The sequence below is a fragment of the Strix uralensis genome, chromosome 6, assembly GCF_047716275.1.
Source record: "Strix uralensis isolate ZFMK-TIS-50842 chromosome 6, bStrUra1, whole genome shotgun sequence".
Taxonomy (NCBI): Eukaryota; Metazoa; Chordata; class Aves; order Strigiformes; family Strigidae; genus Strix; species Strix uralensis.
Genome location: NC_133977.1, coordinates 39,633,575 through 39,653,281, shown reverse-complemented (window position 1 = coordinate 39,653,281; position 19,707 = coordinate 39,633,575). Strand labels below are relative to the sequence as shown.

The 19,707-nt window shown below is 35.3% G+C and overlaps 1 protein-coding gene across 1 annotated transcript in view; it reads left to right on the top strand.

Moving 5' to 3' along the window:
• The window catches only part of LRP1B (LDL receptor related protein 1B), a 751,404-nt gene that overhangs the window by 727,789 nt on the left and 3,908 nt on the right, over nucleotides 1–19,707 (top strand). Inside the window, exons 85-89 of the mRNA XM_074873779.1 lie at nucleotides 524–628; nucleotides 13,163–13,239; nucleotides 15,401–15,491; nucleotides 17,908–18,052; nucleotides 19,086–19,184. Of these exons, the coding sequence (XP_074729880.1) occupies nucleotides 524–628; nucleotides 13,163–13,239; nucleotides 15,401–15,491; nucleotides 17,908–18,052; nucleotides 19,086–19,184 (517 nt within the window). The remainder of the gene's footprint in view (nucleotides 1–523; nucleotides 629–13,162; nucleotides 13,240–15,400; nucleotides 15,492–17,907; nucleotides 18,053–19,085; nucleotides 19,185–19,707) is intronic.

Below are 19,707 nucleotides of genomic sequence, written 5' to 3'. Positions count from 1 at the left end.
ACACGGTGTCTAGGCCCTGAACCAGTCACATCAGAACAATTCCTTTGTGTGGCTCCTGCCCACACAAAACCAACTGGCTCCTGCCTTTTTAAACCAAATTTTGGAGCACTCCTCACTGGGGGAAGTGTAATGTAGCAGGACACTGAATGGATCTTCACTTGGATAAAGTTATCAGTCGAGTTTTGCCAGTGTTGAAATTTGTTCTTTCTGCAGTATCTGTGACAGTGATAGAGACTTATTGTATACTAATGAAAGCGTATGTAGTAAGATGTGCTGCTATATTGCCAAGCAACTATTTTGTATAGTAATAGTTTATTTTTGTAAAAAGAAAGATTAAAAATATGTTGTGTAAAAAGCTCAGTGGCTATACTAGTTCTTCGAGGTGGAAACCTAGAATTCTTGCAATCGTAGATCTTATACATGTTATATAAATCAATATTTTAACATATAGATAACTATAAGGGATTTAACCAGATTTAATAAAACACTGATTGCAATTTGTATTTTTTCTTAACCATGACAGCTGCACTAATGGAAAGATTGCCTCTACCTGTCAGTTATGTGATGGCTACTGTTACAATGGTGGTACATGTCAGCTGGACCCAGAGACAAATATACCTGTCTGTCTGTGAGTATCCTGCATTGTGTAGATCATTAAAATATCTGTGTGCCAACAAATAATAAAATTATTATGCATGTGCCTGTATTTTTGATCTTTCTAGGATGTATAACGTGGTGGTTGAAGTTGTAACCTACAATAGTTTTTGTAGCTATTTCTGTAACCCAATACTTTGTCTAACTTTTTGCAATATGTGTATTGAAAGATATAGCTAATGTATATATTGTGAATGCACATAGATACCAAGATACATCTTTTGAGACTTCTAATAATTTCAGGCCAGATCTAAAGCCCATTTAGGCATTTGTTCCGGAATGGAATCAGAAGGTACAGGATGGTTGATCTCCCCTGATTCTCAGAGGTGGATTAAGTCTTTTCTCAAATAAAGATGGTCCAAGATGGGGGCGATAATCTCAGTGTTTATGTCCTTTATGGGTCTCAGGATATGCTTATGTATCTCTTGTTTCTGCCCGCACTGCCCACAATAGCTTGACTGTTCTGTTGTGAGACTGCTCTCTCCCTCCTGCACCATGGTTGAGAGGATAATTCAGGATGCTTCTCTTAAACCCAGACATCAAATACCAAAGGAAATGTGACTCTGTAGTCTAGACAGTAGAGTACTATCTTAAGAGATAGAAAAGCCTACTTTCTAGTCCTTTCTTGAGAGCTATGGTGTATCTTCTTTTTCAGATGCTAAATAGAAAATACAGAAGTAGTCACTGTAGCAAGAAACTTCTTTCCTGCTCTCAGTTACACTGAGTTACCTAGTCATAGTCCTTGCTTTTTTTTACTTTTGCCTAATAAACAATCTGATCTTTTCTGCACTGCTGAAAAGCTTCATTGTGGAATAGTCTTCCACTTCTCAGAACAACCTGGAGGTCAGAGCATCCTCCAGGAACATATGAGATGTTGGAATAGAGAATTGGACTCGAGTGTCTCATTTCCAGGGTGGCATAAGTAAGTTGTTGGTCAAAGGGATCTGGCATTACAACTTTGTAAATACAGATACAGCCATCCCTTTGTTTTGTTGATGTGTATGAGGTAGGTGATCTTAAAAGAGAGTGCCTGTTGTATTCAGACTCTCAAGGAAGTTACATAGAGAAATGCCTTGATTTTGTAGTCTGACCAGTGGGGAGATGGACCAACTTGTTCCTCCCTGTGAGAGCTCAAGCCCTTCTGAATGGGCATAGGGGCAAAACTGTAGTTGCTGTACTATTGAAAAGAAGTTGTCAATAGCTTTGGGGCTAGAGAGAGTGGAATGCAGTTCTGCATGGAAGTCCTTATTCAGCTGAAAATGCTTTGAGTGCCTATGTCTCTTTTTCATTATTGTGAACCAGCCCTTTTTACCTGTTATTTGTAGCTCCTTAAATGTCTTTAGTTAAGAACTAGAGAGACTCAAAAATCTCAGCAAGAGGATAATATCACAGCTATAATATATAAGGCCCAAATATGATGATTAAGTCTGTTGATTCATTTGCTTAAACACCTAGAATGGCTATTTTGGAAGCTTGCGTTTCTTCCTTTCTTTTTCCTTAGAAAACTGTCTTATTTTTTCAAATTCATGTGGAACACCATAGCATCTCAAGGAAAACAAGTTTCATACATTAATTTGTGCATGGATTTACAATACATAAATGCTGCAGCATATGCCAACACTGTTAGCAATGTTAAGAGAACAGTCGTGAACGTTTTTAAGGTCATTGCACTCTGGATCGATAAATACAAATGTATGGTACATTTGATGGTAATGTTTTGTTCAAAATGTTAGATTCCTGAACCCATCAGATAGTATAGGCCCATTGTTTTAGAAGTGTTTGATCGACGCTGATGAGCAAACTTTTCAGTATTGTCAGATTGGACCTTCCATGAAAAACAGAATATTAATTTTCTTATCTGTGGGTGTGTGCCTCTGTATGTGTGCGTGTCTTGCCATCAATATATATAATGCGTTTAAAATCTGTTCAGCAAAAGGTAGAATATTTATATAGGTCTATTTTACTGAAATTCTGCAGATGCTCTGTGGGGTTTAAAAGTCAGCGCTGTGACCAGAAAGTGAACCCTTGTGATTACTACTGTCAGAATGAGGGAATTTGCACTTTAACTGCGTTTAATGAACCGAGATGCAAGTAGGTTTAACCTTCCACTTAATGCTGCACATTCTGTGACATCATTTCAGGCCACAGTTCATTGGTTCAAGTCATGCACATTCACATACATTTCACAATATATACTTAATCTGGGGGCTCGTTTCTATAATACACACTTACCCTTTGATAGTTGCACTGATGAGTATATTTAAACATACTTTTGGAGTAACTATATCATTGGAGGAAGAAATACAAAACTTTACTTTTAATAAGTGAATTGAAAATACTGAAAATGCCACTTGGCTTTTATTGTTCATATTTTGAGATATTTTACCAAGTTAATCCTACACAGCATAAAGTTCGCAAACAGTGACGTTGCACGTGTTCTGTAGTCCAAAACTGACTTCCTATTTCTTATCTGTACAGGGAAAGGAACAGAAGAACTGTTTAGGTACCACTTCAGGAGTTAAGCTTGTATTCATAAGTCTCGTTAACTTTATGGAAATAATGCTGTAAAATAGAAACTGTTAAACAAAACTATGTTAGCTACATCATATCTTTGAATACTCTTCTGATTAAAAAAATGTATAAAATAGATACATTTGTATGTTGTATTTCTCTGAAGGATTTTAGGTTTATTTTTTAAAGAGAAAATTTTAATCCTTATCAGGGAAAGAAACAACCTTAGTCTTTGAAAACACTGTAAGGCAGACATACACAGAGATATGAAATACCAGTCAGATGAACATAGCTTTACTCAACAGTTGTGATGCAAAAGTCAGAATTGAAATCACAAGCCAAAGACCTAGACTTGGGATAAAATATATAACTCCAACAGCTTTAAACTTATCTTATCTAAATGCATGGTTTATGAAAACATAAAATGCTGTGGGGATGTGCTGTGGTTGTCTGGTGGGTAGCAATGACAGTGACTAGGTATGGTGAATAATCTTCCTTTTTTTTTTGAAAAATATGATCACAATTCCTTTGTCAGTGTTCTCAAGCAATGAAACTCTATGACTTGAGCTATCATAAATCCATTGGAAAGTAGATTAGCTACTTCTTCAACTTGGAAGAGTATGGAGTGGGTCTGTTAATCAGCGTTTGTGTGGGACATGGTTGCTTGAAACAGATTATATCTCCGTGTGTCATATATAAGTACATAATTCACTTCTTCACATTCAGAATATAAGTATAGCTAGAACTCGTGTTCCTATTGTCTCTTCAGACTGATTGTTGGGTTGGTATGGCCACCACTGCCTGTGTCTAGGAATTGTTAAGAGAATCTTCTAAATTGTTTCTTTATTTACAAAGCCATGGTGGCTTGGAGGAAAGGGAAGAGAAGCAAACAGAAGTTGTTTGATGGAGTTGAAGACAGTTACAGTGATACAGAGGAAGAAGTGTAACTCCATGTGTCTCAGTTCTCCTTGACAACCTCAGTTCAAGCTCCAGTTGTTCCCAATATCTTGTGTTTTTCTGGCACCAAATTAGTTCTTAACTGGAGCTTGCTTATAATTTTACCAACCTGATGCTGGCAAGCAGATGACCTCAGGAAGGAATGAAGCAATTCCATGCTTCTCAAGAGTCATTGTGTCAGTAACAGGAGTCACAAAGGTTTTCTCTGTAAATTCTGCTCCGTTGTTAGGGAAAGTGGTTTATCCAACCTGCATGTCTGGCCATGCTATATATGACATCTGTCTCTGGTCTCTGAGAGACACTTATCAAAGGGCTAACATTTTTCTTAAGCAGTCTTCAATTCATGGGTGGGTGATTTTTAGAAAAAATAGGAAATGTCTGGGTTTATTGTCATTCAGCAAGAACTCCTCTCTCTCTCACAGCCAGATCAGTTGAGAATGCAAACTTTATACATAATCAAGCCCTTATTATCATTCAGTAAAGACAATAGAGAATAAGATTTATCTGTTCTAAAGGGCAATCCTAAAGCCATAATTATACAGAGGAACTATAAGCCTATAAGAACATATTCTCCTTTTACCAACCTGTACCGCTAGGGTACATTTTTATTTTATCTTCCGATCTTAAGGGTTTTTTTTTAAACTTGACTGCAGTAAATATTAGATGCACATGGGAAACAGAAGTTCTGCTTTTCACCTAACCAGTTTAGGAATGAACTAAGGCCTCACTGTGGCTGTATATAAGCCACTAGAAAAGGAAGGTTTTGTGAAGTTGGTCTCCAGTATCAATTAATGTTTTGTCAGGTTCTAAAAGATACAGAATATACTGTGATTTCTCTTTGGATATAAGGTCCTACACAACCTAGTTTATTAATTCTTAGCATTATTTTTAGGAATATAAAGAACATTCTTCCCCCGCACCTTATTGTCCTTCTTGCTCAATAACAAAGGTTGCAAGAGAATTTACTATCAGAATGTTAAAAGTTGAGGTACTGACCTTTTCTGAAAATCTTCACTGAGACACCTTTTAAAGAAGTATTATCTTACATATAGTTACTATCTTTTTAATATTCACATACTAAGTTTTTTAAGGATATCTTCAGTACTACTCACTAATGGATTGGGGTGTGTGTGATGTGTATAACACAGGAAACATATGAGATACGTCTGAATTGCTCCAGTACCTTCACAAATCCATTGAAAACAGAATGAACAGGAGATCAGATTCAGATGGGAAATAATCAAGAAATGCTTTTTCTATTTATTTCACAAACTGTCAGTTCCATCTGTTCTATCAGTCTGTTGTTTTAATAATTGCCTTTATTTGCCTCTCTCTTTCCTTCTCACTAATTACCTAACTGCATATACATTCATGCAAGAGAGACAAGGTTTAGGGAGAGATTATATGTTGTTATTGTACCAGTGAAGACAGTTGGAAAAAATGAAAACTTTCAACTACACAAAATCATTATTGTTTGTTACATAGGCAGTGCTATATCAATTTTGTTACTACAGAATATTTCTCTCTCTCACCTTTGTTTCTTTTATTCCTTCACTGTAACTATAAGTTTCTATAATTCCATCTTTCTATTTGTATTACTATTATTATTTTCATCTGCATGTAGATGTGGTCTATTATTATTATTATTATTAGCATCTGCAAACAAATGTGATCAAATCATAACCCCCTTACACTAGGCAGTGTAGAAATATAATGAAGGATAATTCCTGTTATGAGTTTACTATCAAAACTGGTAGAAGATATAAATCGTATTGATCCTTAACTAAAGCCAGCTAAACTTAAAGAGGGGTTTTTAAATACTCTAATGAGCTTTTGAGTAATGCTGCATGATGATGGCTGAGGACTTTAAGGTAAAACAAGTGAGATTATAGTCTAATTAAGAGGATAATAATTTATTCCTTCTTATGTTACTTTCTTCATAGAGGTGTGTGCAATTCTGTGTATCTATGGTTCAGAGTCTCTGTTTCCTAGGTGTCATCAGAAACAGAGAGAAATCCAGAGGACAGTGTACAGCATTAAATTAGTTGCCTGTGGCTAGATGTGTTGACTCTTCAGAGGGCCTTAGGTTGTGTATGTTGTATTTCTACATTTGAACAAACATCAGTTCTTCTATAATGAAGAATTAAGTCATCCTGGATAGTTTAATTGCTTGCAATAAGCAGATGCATGACTTTGAGAGCATATTAGATAGAGAAATCAGTGGTCTTTCAGATTAATTAAAAGGCACATACCATAAGGAGCTTGAAAAAAGCATAAGTTTGCTAACAGAGGAAACAGAAAAGTGAAAGGTGAAGAAAGAATAAATTACTTCATTTCTAAACTGAGAATTTTTGTGGAGTAATAGGGTAAAGACAATAGCGAACAAATGGGGAGATAACAAGTTGTGGAATTGCTTAAGAGTGATAAGAAGCAGCTTGAACTTGGAAGTGGAGACATGGGTAAATTAGAAAAAATGATTCCTGCAGAAGTGAAATAAGCGAGGGATGTTCTTGCCAGCTTTATTTCCAATAGGTTGGAGAGAGACACTCTGTGTGTTTGGGGGAGGGTACACGCGTGTGTGTGCACGTGTGCGTGTGTTTATGTTATGGAAATCAGAAAAAAAAAGAGTGCATTCCTCTTGATGGAGGAGCTTCCCTGCAGCTCAGATTCCTGTGATGCTATACCTTCCTCCTGACATTCCTTTCATGGTGAAAATTCTTCACGTATGAACAGTTTTTATGTAAGAACATGTATGACATGCACAAATGCTGTAAGTTCATGCAAGTTCATAAGTAAATGTAAAACTCATAACTATGGCAAACCTCTCTTCAAAAAAGGTTAAGGTACATCCATAGTCTGGTTGTGAACAGGAAAGAGACTGTACCTGCAATCCCCTGACTGGCATTTTCTGAAGGTTGAGTAGGAAAAGCCACTGCAGTGTCGAACAATTGCAGCATTGAGAGGACTGCCTAAGAGCAGAAGGCAGTTGTAACTACGACAGGCAGTATAACTTGAAGAACAGCAAATTCTATCAAGTATCTTGCAATAAATATTTTCGATATGATCTCCTGGGGTATATTTAATGCACTCCTCAATTACAATTACAACAGGAATTTCACAGTATTATGCTAGTTCTTTGAGAGCTTTCTTTTTCAACTAAAAATACCTTTGTTAGAAGTGTCTTGAATTTGAACGTAATCATCAGGTTATAACTTTATATTATAGAAGATCTTTCATTCAGTTTGTATCACAAACTAGTATTAGCTCAAGAATTAAATGCAAACAGATGTTTGAAGAGTGGTTGTCAAAGGAAGAAATGAGAAGCCCTTGGAATAGAGGAGTATGTATATTTTTCATTGAACATTTCCTAGCTAGGTTGTAATGCAGATATCCTTTGTCCGTGAGTTTAAAATTGTTCGGATAAAACTTACATAGTAGCTGATGATGTACATCACTGCTTACTTCGTCTCTGTGAGAAGGAGAGAAAAATGTGGTTTGTCATATACCTATTGATCCAGTCATTTCTCATTCTTTTTTTTTTTACCATTTCAATCTCTTCCTTTTGCTTTGTTGCTCAGTGTAATTTCAGCTACAGTAGTAGTCATCTAGACATGCTTATTTTTAATATATTTATGTTAATATTGATACTTGTATAGCATATGTACTGTACACATATTGCTAATAGCACGGTGTTTAATGACCCTCAATTACTTCTTTCTCTTACCTTGGGGTGATAGAGGCTGAGTTGCAAGGCTTGTTCCTTTGCAGTGATCACCATGCAGCAACTGTGAATGATGATTTGTATATAGTAATGTCATGCACAAATTAAAATTCATGTTTAAAGTCACATTTTTCAGGTATGTTGTTGCTAAATTTAGGATTCCTTGGGTTCCCCAAAAGTAGTTTTCTGTTGGTTTGCCTGCTTTTGGATTATGCACTTTTCCTATTCTTAATTTATTGGATCGCAAGGTAATCTGTATTTCGTTTTCAAGTAACGTTGTAAAGTTTCTATCCCTTAGCTTCTTCATCAAATTCCTTCACTTTGTTTTCCTTATAAAGATACCAAGTGATGCTCATTAGACAAAAATACTATAGTGTGGTCTGTTGATGTATAAAATAATTATGGAAAAGTTATTATTTGAAAGTAAATAAACCCTACAATATAGTAGAAGGTATTGATCAAAGTTGGGGTGGGTGTTTTGGTCTTCCATTGTTATGAAAGTTCTTTGTATCTTTGAGAGTTTATCTGTGGATATAACTTTATAATATTAGGGCCCTGTATGAAGAAAGCATACTTCCAAAAATATTGCTAAATTTATTAAAAATTTATTATAAATATATAGTGATTTGGTTTACTGCAAGGATTTTGGCATCCTATGTCTTGTTACAGACTTTGGGGGGAAAAGGGGGTTATTTTGATTTCTTTCAATGCAATTTAATCTAGATAGTAAATAACTGTAATCCAGATGTTCTTTTCTCTCGTGTTACAAATAGTTTTAATATTAATGGTAAGACATGTTCCAATGAAACATTAATATAAGTGCTCTTCAAACAGTGGCGCTGGATACCTTCATTAGGATGTTTTACTATACATTACTATCTATAGTGTGACTAAAAAGAAAAGCAAAGTTAGGAGATTATTTTGTGTAATGAAGAAATATCATTTATAGGTAAGAAACATTTTCAATTCCCCTTCCACCTCTATTTTGTAATGAATGTTTCACAGATACTGTTATACTTCTAGACTAATCTTTCAATGCTGCTTTCTGTCATTTTTTCTGATACACACTGGTATATTGAGTCGGAAAGCAGTTATCTACAAAAGCACTTTTAACTGCATATTATGCCTGCTATATTATATTTTTATGACAATGCCTGTGGCACAAGGAAAAAGGGAAAAAAAGAGAAACAAAAATGAAAAAAATTGCACACTGCTGCCAAATTAGCCTATTTGCTAGTTTTTTTCTATTTGTACAGACATTTCATAGTCAAATGGTTCCTTTTGGTCAAGTGCCCGTATAATTGAGTTTAAAGTGTTTCGGTGCACTGACCTGTAAGGGTTATACAAGAATAGAGAGAGACATTTTCTCTCATGAATAGATTCTATAACAACAGCGTGTTCAATATCTGAACTGTAAATATCTTAATTCTAAATATTCCTCATTGCAAGTGGGCCACCTTTATAATATCAGTTTAAAGTTTTAAAACCTCTCTCTTCTGTAATACTCTTTCCTTGAAATAAATAATTCCTGTTGCGTAGGCATTCTGTATCTCAGAACATGTTTCCCAAGCAGTCATCTCTTTCCAAATGTAGAACTAAATTGTAACAGAGAGCTGTAGCATAGTTTTATTAATGACCTTGCCATCAGACCGTGTGTACAACCTTTATTTATTACATTTGCTTTCAGTTTTTATATTGGCATTCTCTATGAAGGGGTTGCTATTTGATCTGTTCACCAATTCTGTTGGGAACTGGAGATTTGCACCTTAAGATGTTCACTGTAGCGCCTTGCACCACTCAGCTGACTCCAACCTGTCCTTCACTGTCAAGCTCCCCATCTATTTCCACCTGTATTTGTTTATGTGTAGCTCAGATTAGGCATTATTAGTGCTCTTTCTTCCCAGTTCTTGATAATATGAATGTCTTCAATGAAACCAGTGTCTTTATGTAGTTTTGCTTCATTAATGCTTTTTTGTTTGCCTGTACTGCAAATGGCCTATCTCTGACCATACAACTATTGGCAATGCTACAGAACAAAAGTTCTGGTACCACATGATTTGAAAAGGTACAAAATACTGTACACCAGATTGAGCCAGAAGTCAGTTCCCTTGCTAAATACTGTGTTGTCTGAGTTAAAATAATATCAGAAAATGTTACTATTAAGAACAGTTTCTGTCTATGGTATCTGAACACAATTGAAACTGGTTAAGACCTGCTCATTTCCCATATTCCTACCTGAACAGTTGTCTGTGTCCCAACCCCATCATTATTCATGTACTTACTCATGGCTAATTTTCTGTGTCAAATTCCCTTGCAGACAACATACGTTTCCCCTGGGCTTTATTTCTCTTTCTATTCCGTCTGCCCAAGACAAGTCTTTATTAGCTTGCTGGGCCATAAAAGGGCAATCATTTTACCTCTAAGTATAGAAGGAAATGACTGCCATTCTGTCAGCTTCAGTCCCATTGAAGTTTACTGGAGACAGCAAACATGGGGAAAAAAAAATGAAAAGGAAGTGTCAACTAGCTATCGAGTTTTTATGAGAATTTTATCAAATGCTTCAGAAGTGTTTCAATATTGGTGACTTTAACAATTAAAATGCGAACATAGGTAAAGAACTGCTAATATTCTTACATTAATTTGTTCCTCTATTTACTACATATATAGCTGTAGGATTTCTTTCTTCACCACTTATTGCGGTGTCATATATGCTGTATGATTTTGAAAAGCATAACTGTATGTTTTACACAACTTTCTCTTAAGCTTGTACTTACATGTTTCATAGTGATTGTTTTGCTCGTCTCACTATCTTATATTCTTTAAACTGTTTTAAGACAGATTTATAGTAATGATTCTTTTATCCAGAGCAAGTGTTTGAAACTTTCAATATAAGGATTTAGGTGCAAAGTTAAGATATATCTAGCTCTCAAAAAAATCCTTCCCTTTCAATAGCGTAATATTACATGAAAATTTCCTCTTATAAAAAGCTTTAATCACATGAGCTGAATCCCCAACAACAATGATGCAAAACTTCCAGTAAGAAATATAAAGACTTGATTTCGTGGTTGTCACATGTCAACAGTTTGGATCCTGGTAGAATTTTCTAAGTATAAAGATTTATGGTGTTTCTCTATAAGAATGGAGATAGTTATTTTGCAGCCATATGTTGAATAGTGACCTTTGGAAAAAACGAGTTCCTTGAATAGTACCTTAGCAAAGTAGGCTGTCAGTGTAGTCATTTCCATTTGATGTAATTGCCAAAAAGGGAGCTGTAAAAAATTGATCAGATGCATAATTTAAAAGATTAAAATCATGTGTTCCATGTGAGTTGCAATGTGCTTAGGTGGTGGTAAGCAAGTGGAAATGTCTGTTGCTTTCAGTTTTAAAATACATCATCATGAACTATAATTTATGTAATTAATTAGTAATTGGGGGGGTTCCTTTGCAGTGAGGAAATTTAAGTGTGTATTTGCCTTATCTAAATGAACAACTTATTTCAATAAACATGAAGAACTTTCTAACTTATAATGTTTTATCTATTGTGTGAAAATTTTTGAATCGACTATCAATTGATAAGCATGTTTCTAAAGACCATCTGTGCCTTACCTCTGCAGAGTTTGAGTTAAGCACCTTCATAACATATCCTACCAAAAATGAATTTAGTTCCCCCAAAAAAGTTTAAACTTAAATCTCTCTACTGGGTTTCATATTCTCTAAATGTTGGATTGTGCTGGAATAGGCTTAGGAGCAAAGAGAGAAACTAGCTGTTCTTCTGCAGTGATCTGCAAAGAAAAAAGAGTCAAAAGCATCACCAGCAGAGCTGGCTAGGGCTCTCCTGTAAGAATTCCACAATTTTTGTCTGGAATATTTTGTACCTTTCCAAACCTTTTTGTATTATAGGACCGTGTCAGTTGTTTAGCTTGTCCACTTCTAAACTCTGAAATTTGTTAAATCCTTAGAATGGCATCAGGTAACAGTAGCTCTTAGAACTGCATGCAAGGTAATGCTCTATTGCATTTACCTAAAGATAACCCACATTGAAATTCATAAATAATTTAAAAATATGTAGAAAAAAATATGATTCATTGCATGATATGCAACAGACGCAGATGAAAAATGACTCCTTCCTGCCATTTCCACAAGGAGAGTTTGAGGTTCTGTAGTAAACTTAATCATATTTACAGCAGGATGAATAAGCAATTGAATTTCATTCAGGTATTTGTTTCCATTTTTGATGGATTTGCTGAGTCTGCATACATGGACTCCTTGTGTTTGCTTGTATGTGTGGAGAGCATTTTGAATCCCAATTGAAGAAAATTTGCATATTGATATTCACACGAGGAAATTATAGAAGAATAGGTGTATACTTATCCAGGCACCTGGCTCATGAAGCATATATTCTGAACATAAATAGTATTCAAGGCCTTCTGAAGCCAGCAGATGCTCCTGTCCCTTCAGGACAGCTCTTAATGCTTTAACTCTCACACACGCTCTCTCACACACACACATATATATTTCTGCATATTTCTAATATCTATTTATATAGTTCAAAATTTTAAAAGATAAAGCCATTAAATTGTAGAATTTTCAAGAAAACATTTAAATCTGAAAGCAAAGGGGAACTTCAGTTTATTTGTAAATATTAGTCAAAGATAGGTCTTAATTGTTCAACTCAATTATTACAACAAGATCTGTAAGAAGTATTCTGTAGTAAACTTTGCATTATCCAGGGCAATGGGGGACAGCAGAACAGTGGAAGGAGCCAATTGTTATGGATACTGCAGGTTACTGGATGTGTGGAGTAGTTTATGTCCAGTCAGATATGCTTTGTGCAATACAGACGTGTCTGTTAGAACTTCTAGATCAAAGCTGACCCTAAAACAATATGCTGCAAATAAAGTGCCTTAGGAAATAAGCCTTGCGGGACGAAGTTGTCTACACATGGATCCAGCTCAAGTGTTCCTTCACTATTGCATTGTAGGTGGTAGCTGGTTTAATAGGACGTTAATATACTGTTGATTATGTCTGTTGTTCTATTAATCAAGAATTTTAGAAAAGGATTTTGGAATGATGATTGCAGTGATAGTAACAGGAATCGAAGATACAAAGCTGTAGTTTTAGACTAAAAAAGTACTCAGAATGTTGTAAGTGTCATGGCAGAGTACTTCTGACTCCTTCCATGAAGCTTATTTGTTTATTTTGTGGACTCACTGTTGTCATTCGTGTAGCTCATGAGAAGATGCTGGTGGTCTCTTTAATAGGTTAGTGTGTTAATAGCTGACATCCATTAACTTGACCATCTTAATTGGATCCTTTTAGATGTTCAGCCAACTGGTCAGGCACCCAGTGTGAGAGGCCAGCTCCCAAAAGCAGCAAATCTGACAACATCAGTACAAGTAAGTACTTCAAATAACTGCTATCACTTATCAAATTTGCCTAAGTTTTAGAATTTTAACCTGATGGTATTTTACAATGCGAGTTTGTGTCATGAGATGTGCTAGTTACCTGTAAGTTTTCTTAAAACAAAAAAAAAAAAAAAAAAAAACCACACACAAATGTAGATTTCCTAACTTTTTGATTGACATTCAGTGTTTCATGAGGTGGTTTGAATGCAAGCCATATGCTGTACACTCGCTGTTTCAAGTGCTAGCCTGCACTTTTCTTAAAGAAAGCGTATCAAATAGCAAGTGCTTGGTGATATCACTGCTGTGCAGAGAACTAGTATGACACCTCTGCCATTTAAGTCCTACTGAAAGCATCAAAAATAGAGTTGTAAGTAGTTCATAACTTTTGTATTGGCTGTCTGCAGAGGTTTGAGTTTTACCTACTGTGAAAATCATGCTGAAAGTAAGAATAGCTCCTGTCGTATTTTTTTAAACATGTCTGTAAGCATAAAAGGATGGTATTGCTACACTATTGGCAGTTTAAACTGGACAAGGTTCCCTGCGGTGCAGTGAGTATGCTGATGGTACCCTGCTGTACGTCTCTCGGTCACTTTTAACCCAACTGGAGCAGTAAAACGAATCACCCACTATTCAGGTCAGCTTGATGCTTAGATGAAATCTTCCTAGCAATCCAGACAAGTGAAATAACACTTAAAAGCTGGAAATGAGCTAAAACGCAGCCAGAACCTAGGTCAGTATTTCATGTTGAGGGAATGCCTGCTACTATTTGGGAAATGGGTGTTCGTCTTGTGCCTGCTCCTAGACCCCAGGCAGCACCATGGTCACCAGATGGCAATTCATGCCTGGTGGGCTGTTTTTCAGGTTTTTTTTCTTGAATGGTTACCTGCCAGGACAAAATGAACCATTTTTGGGTTGGTTTTTTTTTTCCTCCTAAGTAGACCTTCATCCAGTTATTTATCAAATGTTATCTTAAAATAGCATTGTTGTAATGTCTTTACATGCTGAATCTTCATAAGCTGAAGTGAACCCAGGATGGTTCAAGCTTTTATTCAGTAGTACTTCATTTCGGGCCTCTGACAACCTGACTTGGCTTTCAGTAAACCTTCAGGCAGAATTCAAGGCATCTTTTCCAATTCTTGATTTAGACTGTGTTTAATATAGAGCAGAAACTGCCAATAGCTTATTTTTTTAATAAAACAATAAATGTAACCAATGAAACAACCAGCAATGTTTTTGTTTTCCACCAGTTAAGAATTTTGATATTAAAGGAAATGTATGTCATTCCACATTGGCTTTATACTGGAGTACTGTAGTTTATAAGGGCCGGTTTTTTATAACATAAAATTAGTTGTTGCATGTATTTCTTTATTGGAAGCTACCTACATTAAAGCTGAGAAAATCTTAGAAGGGTACAATTGCTGGCCTCATTTTTGCAGGTAGTCTCATTTCAGTGAAGTTATCTACCAAAATAATGTTAAGCCCATTTTCTTCTTCTCTGTTCCCTCCTCTCCTTTAACATTGCTGTCTGATCTGTGCACTGTTTTTCTGCTACATTAAGCATTATTGTAGTTTCCTTGATTGCCTATATCAACATAACAAAATTATTGGCTCTCGAGTACAATGCAGTAAAATGTAGGAATGCACCAACCATCTAGAAATGAATATTGCTTACTACTTTTCATTTTCCCACAAATAAAAGTAATAAATACATACAAATGCTAATAATGGAATTCCTCAATCAGAGCCGTGCCTACTGAATATTTTAAATTAATAGTTGTGTAACTTAAACTGAAGATGATGGTGGCAGTTAAGTCAGTGGCCATGCCACTCCAACCCGAATTGTTCAGCAATTCCACACACCTTCATACAGTATCGCTGCAAATGAGGGCAGGGAATTGGTCCAAAGTGTATTGGTATCCAGAAAGAGTAAGGTCCTGATTTGTTGATAAAAGTACTCGTGTTTACACCATTATCTGTAATAATTTTTATTGATTGACATTAAAATCTCAAATCAGTGAAGCTCATCACATGAAATTGCATTTGTTGGTGAGGGAAATTATTCTTTTAAAAATAATGTACCTATTTTACAGCTGTGAAGAAATTATTAGATGCAGCTGTGAGCATTCAATGATATTTCCTTTTCCTGTTTTAGGAAGCATTGCAATCATTGTTCCTCTCGTTTTACTGGTGACTTTGATCACTACTCTAGTAATTGGACTATTTCTTTGCAAAAGAAAACGAAGGTAAGTAATTTTATATTGAAGTATAAAGGTTTATATGAAGTAAAAGGTAAATCTTTAAAGTATGTGTGTCTTTTTAATATAAAAAATTCCCTTCCTATATGTTGAGCAGATATTAAAAAAACCACGGCAAACAACCCAAAACTTGTTTCTGAAGGCAGTGACTTAGTTACAGTTTGGTTCTTGCTGGAACAATCATGTCTATTATTTATACTTATATTCCACATACACTAGATAAGAAAATGTAGTTCTTTTCTTATCCAGTTGCTCAATCTTGTCAAGGCTGTATAAATGTTAATCATTTTATCCAGAGACTTAGTGAACTTAGTAAATAGAATTAATGTATTTCATTGGAACCATGTAATTAATATTGTTCATGTCTATTAATACTTTCAGATGGAGCCTGTGCAGAACTTCCAGTTTCTAGTTACAGTTCACTTCAATTTATTTACTTTGATTAGTTATTTTAAATCTTATGTAAGTTATAGTGAAGATGTAAACACTGTCCAGAGTATAGGGTCCCAAGCCTTGTCATCATTCCTGTATTTCTTTAGTATCTTCAATAGGAAGCCAAATTCCATCACTGAACAGTGAATCTTTTGTTCTCTTGAATTTATCTGCCTTAGAGCCGATAATGAATTTAGGAAGTGTAGTAGACATTTTGCCTTTGGCCATTTCTTCAAAGGCCATGTTGGGTGGCAGAAGTGTTTCTACTGTATGAAGACACTTGAGAGAGCTGCTGACTTCCTCATGTTCAGAGAAATGAGAAAGTGATGTTAGCGACAATGCAGATTTAACAAGGAAAGATTCCTAGTAATAAGGACATGGCCAGCTAGGGAAGACCTGGAATGGGAATCAGACAGCAAACCATTTACCTCAGGCCTGTAGTTGGCCTGCTGGTTGGTGTTGAGCAGCTCTCTTCCTTTCTCCTGGGGCTTGTTACCCGCCTCTGAAACCAGGATAATGTCGTCTTTTGTAAAGTCCTTTAGAAATATGGGATGAATCTACTGTTTCTGCAAATGTGACCATTTATGAGACTATTCCAGTTCTCCAAACTAAAAGAATTTTTCACGTTACTATCATCTAGGATCATACATAGCATCTCCTCTGTAAACTCTGGTGCTAACTAGTAAGCATTAATTTTTAAATCCTTTTTGGAAACCCAACAAGGTAAATACATTCCCTAACCATACTGATAGTTAACACTGACCCTGCCAGGCTCCATGGATGTCATTGCGTGCTGCTGTGCCTAAAAACCAAGTTTAGTGATAGCCAAATCCTGAAAAGTAGTTGCTGGTCTGTAAATTATTTAAGTTATTGAGAATAACTTGTTAAATAATAGATATTCAGTAAAGAAATAGAACTAACCTCAATAAAGAACTTTTTTTTTTTCCTAAAATTATATTTGAAAATGTATTTTAGGGTTTCTTTAATCTCTTCAAAGAAGACTGACAAGTATTAAAATAGATATAGATGTTCAACACCTGTACGCTACAGATAAGTGTTTATTTTAGCAAATATTTTTTCTATGCAATTTCTGAAAAATACAGATCCATTAGTGTGATGGATTTCAGACACTGACTGCATCTTTCTCAACCAAACAAGAGGACTTGACTATTATCATCCTGACTGTGACCTCCCCGTTATTCCCTTGTAATTCTAGAGAACATATTGTGTTGGGAAAAATTACCCTCTTGAGTTTATTTCAATTGCTCAGACTGATTTCACCTCCTTAGCTAAAAGAAATTAATTCAGCAACTAAAACAATTCAACTAAATGACTTATCATTACTGATATCTAATTCAAGGTTAAAAATAAGATTCTATCTTTTATTACAGTTTGAAAACATTCAGGTTGAACTTCAGCTTTCCAATAACCACTGGCAGGGAATACAAACTGGAACTATGAGAAGTTCATACATTTTTAATGCATCACAATGAAACCATTTGCTTGTCCTCAGATTACAACTGACTTTGGGCAAGTGATTTCAAATGGAAGTGAAATGAATGAGCAATGGAACATGACTCATGTTTGCTCCATCTTCGTTACTGCAGGGAATCTGCGGTGAATTTGCAAGACTTCCCTTGGGAAGTGAGGGAAATCTGGAAATAACAGGAGGAAGTCAGGGTTATAGACAATGAGTGGGCACTTTGTATGAATTCATATTGCTACAGCCAAACTGAGAAAAACAATAAAAAGCTAATTCCAGTTTATGTGAGATCTACACATAGGCTCAGATTGCTACTTTGAAAAATAGAGGGATTTTCTGATTGTCTCTGCAGGAAACACTTTTTCATTCTGTTGGTCTTAATGATTAAAGAGAAATAAAATTAAATTTGTACCATTTTAGGATGAAGCATCCAAGAAATTACTTGAAAAGTCACTAGCTTCTTTTTGTGTGTGTGTTTATACATTATAGGACAAAAACTATCAGACGACAACCCATGATAAATGGAGGAATCAATGTAGAAATTGGCAATCCATCATATAACATGTATGAGGTGGGCCATGATCATAGTGAAGGTGGTCTTTTAGCCTCAGACTTTACTGTAAATGCAGAAAAGGTAATTTTTTATTTTTCTAGTTGCAAAAACACTACTTATTTTATATCTTACAAAGGTTTTGACTTTAAATGTAATTAGTATAAACATAAAACAATGACTTTTAGATTTAGTTAATGAATATAAAGTGAAGTTAGATTTCATTAGAATAAATGTTCTGTATATATTAACAGCTGTTTTGCAATCTGATGCTTGCTGATGGACATTTTTCCTAGGGCCTGCATTTTACCAAGTGAGTTTGAAGTAAACTATGAAATGAGTTTTTTGTCATAGACACATCTGCCTTAAGTTGCCAAATCACAGCCTATCTTTTTAATCTAGATACAAATACTGAATGGAATTATATTATTGTACAGTCTACCATTTGAAGCATGAAAAAGTGTATGCGTACATATGAGACTAACTTATTTCATATATGAAAACTTCCAAAGGTATAAAGGATTCCAGAGTCCTGGCTGGATAGATAGATTAAATGTTTACACAAAGCTAGTAAGTACTATGATTTTCTTGTAAAAGATGCTGTCACTTTTGCAGCACCACTCTTCAGTGATTGAACTCCCTGAGTGATGTGACATGGGATGAACAGGGTAATGCTGTGATATCTTTCCTAGAGCTCCGTAATCAGACATACACCAAAGGGCAGCCATCATTCTGTGGCATTTTTGACAAAGCAATAACCGGATTACTGTTAGCTCTAGGAAAGTCATCACCGAATCACATAGTCAGTGTGCTGAATACAAGAGGTGAGCTGAAAATGGAGTTACTCACTGGAGGAAGAGTAACTGAGCCAATGCTTATTGTGAATTCTGGCTCTAATCCTTAATGGAAAATAATTTTAGAATGCTGAATTTTATTCTTTTATTGAATGCAAGAATTTTTCATGCTGAAGAATACCTGTAAGTAGATTTTTTTTTTTAAATTGTAGATCACTCTAAAATAATGGTTTTGATCAGTGCACTGTTTATTTAACAGTGTTGTTAAGTACACGTGGAAAATGGTCTATTAGCACAGAAACTAAAATTTTCTGTTTACACAGGCCAGATACATAGGGGGAGGGCCCACTGCATTCAAGCTTCCCCACACAGCTCCATCAATCTACCTAAACTCTGACTTGAAAGGACCACTATCAACAGGGGTGAGAAATGATGATTCAAATCCATTTCATTCCACCACAGCCCCTTTCTAAAGAAAGTTCATCTGTCATTTTTGAATAGAGGCATTTTCTGTTTGGTTTTAATTTTGTTTTTCTTCTTTTAATGGAAAGAAGAATGACAGAAAATAATACATTTTCTATTTGAAATAAAGGGTTCCTCTCTGCATACAGAATTTCATCTGTACCCGTCATTGTAACATGATCTAAAACTGCAAATGTGTCTTTGCAAAGGAATGCAAAACCAGTAAGCAATGTGATGCTTTTCCTTAGCATTATATAGATTTGGCACAGCATTCACAGCCATGTATCTTGATATATTTGCAATTGGTATGTAATTACAGGCATTTAGTGAAGTTTATCAAACTGAATGAAAGAAATGAAAGCAAGTCCTTTTATTGTAGGGGAATTTGATACACACTAAAATGAACAATTTCCTTTAATATTTGCAATGCAGATTTTGATTATTCAGCTTTCAATCAATTTTTATCACAAAATAGTTACTTCT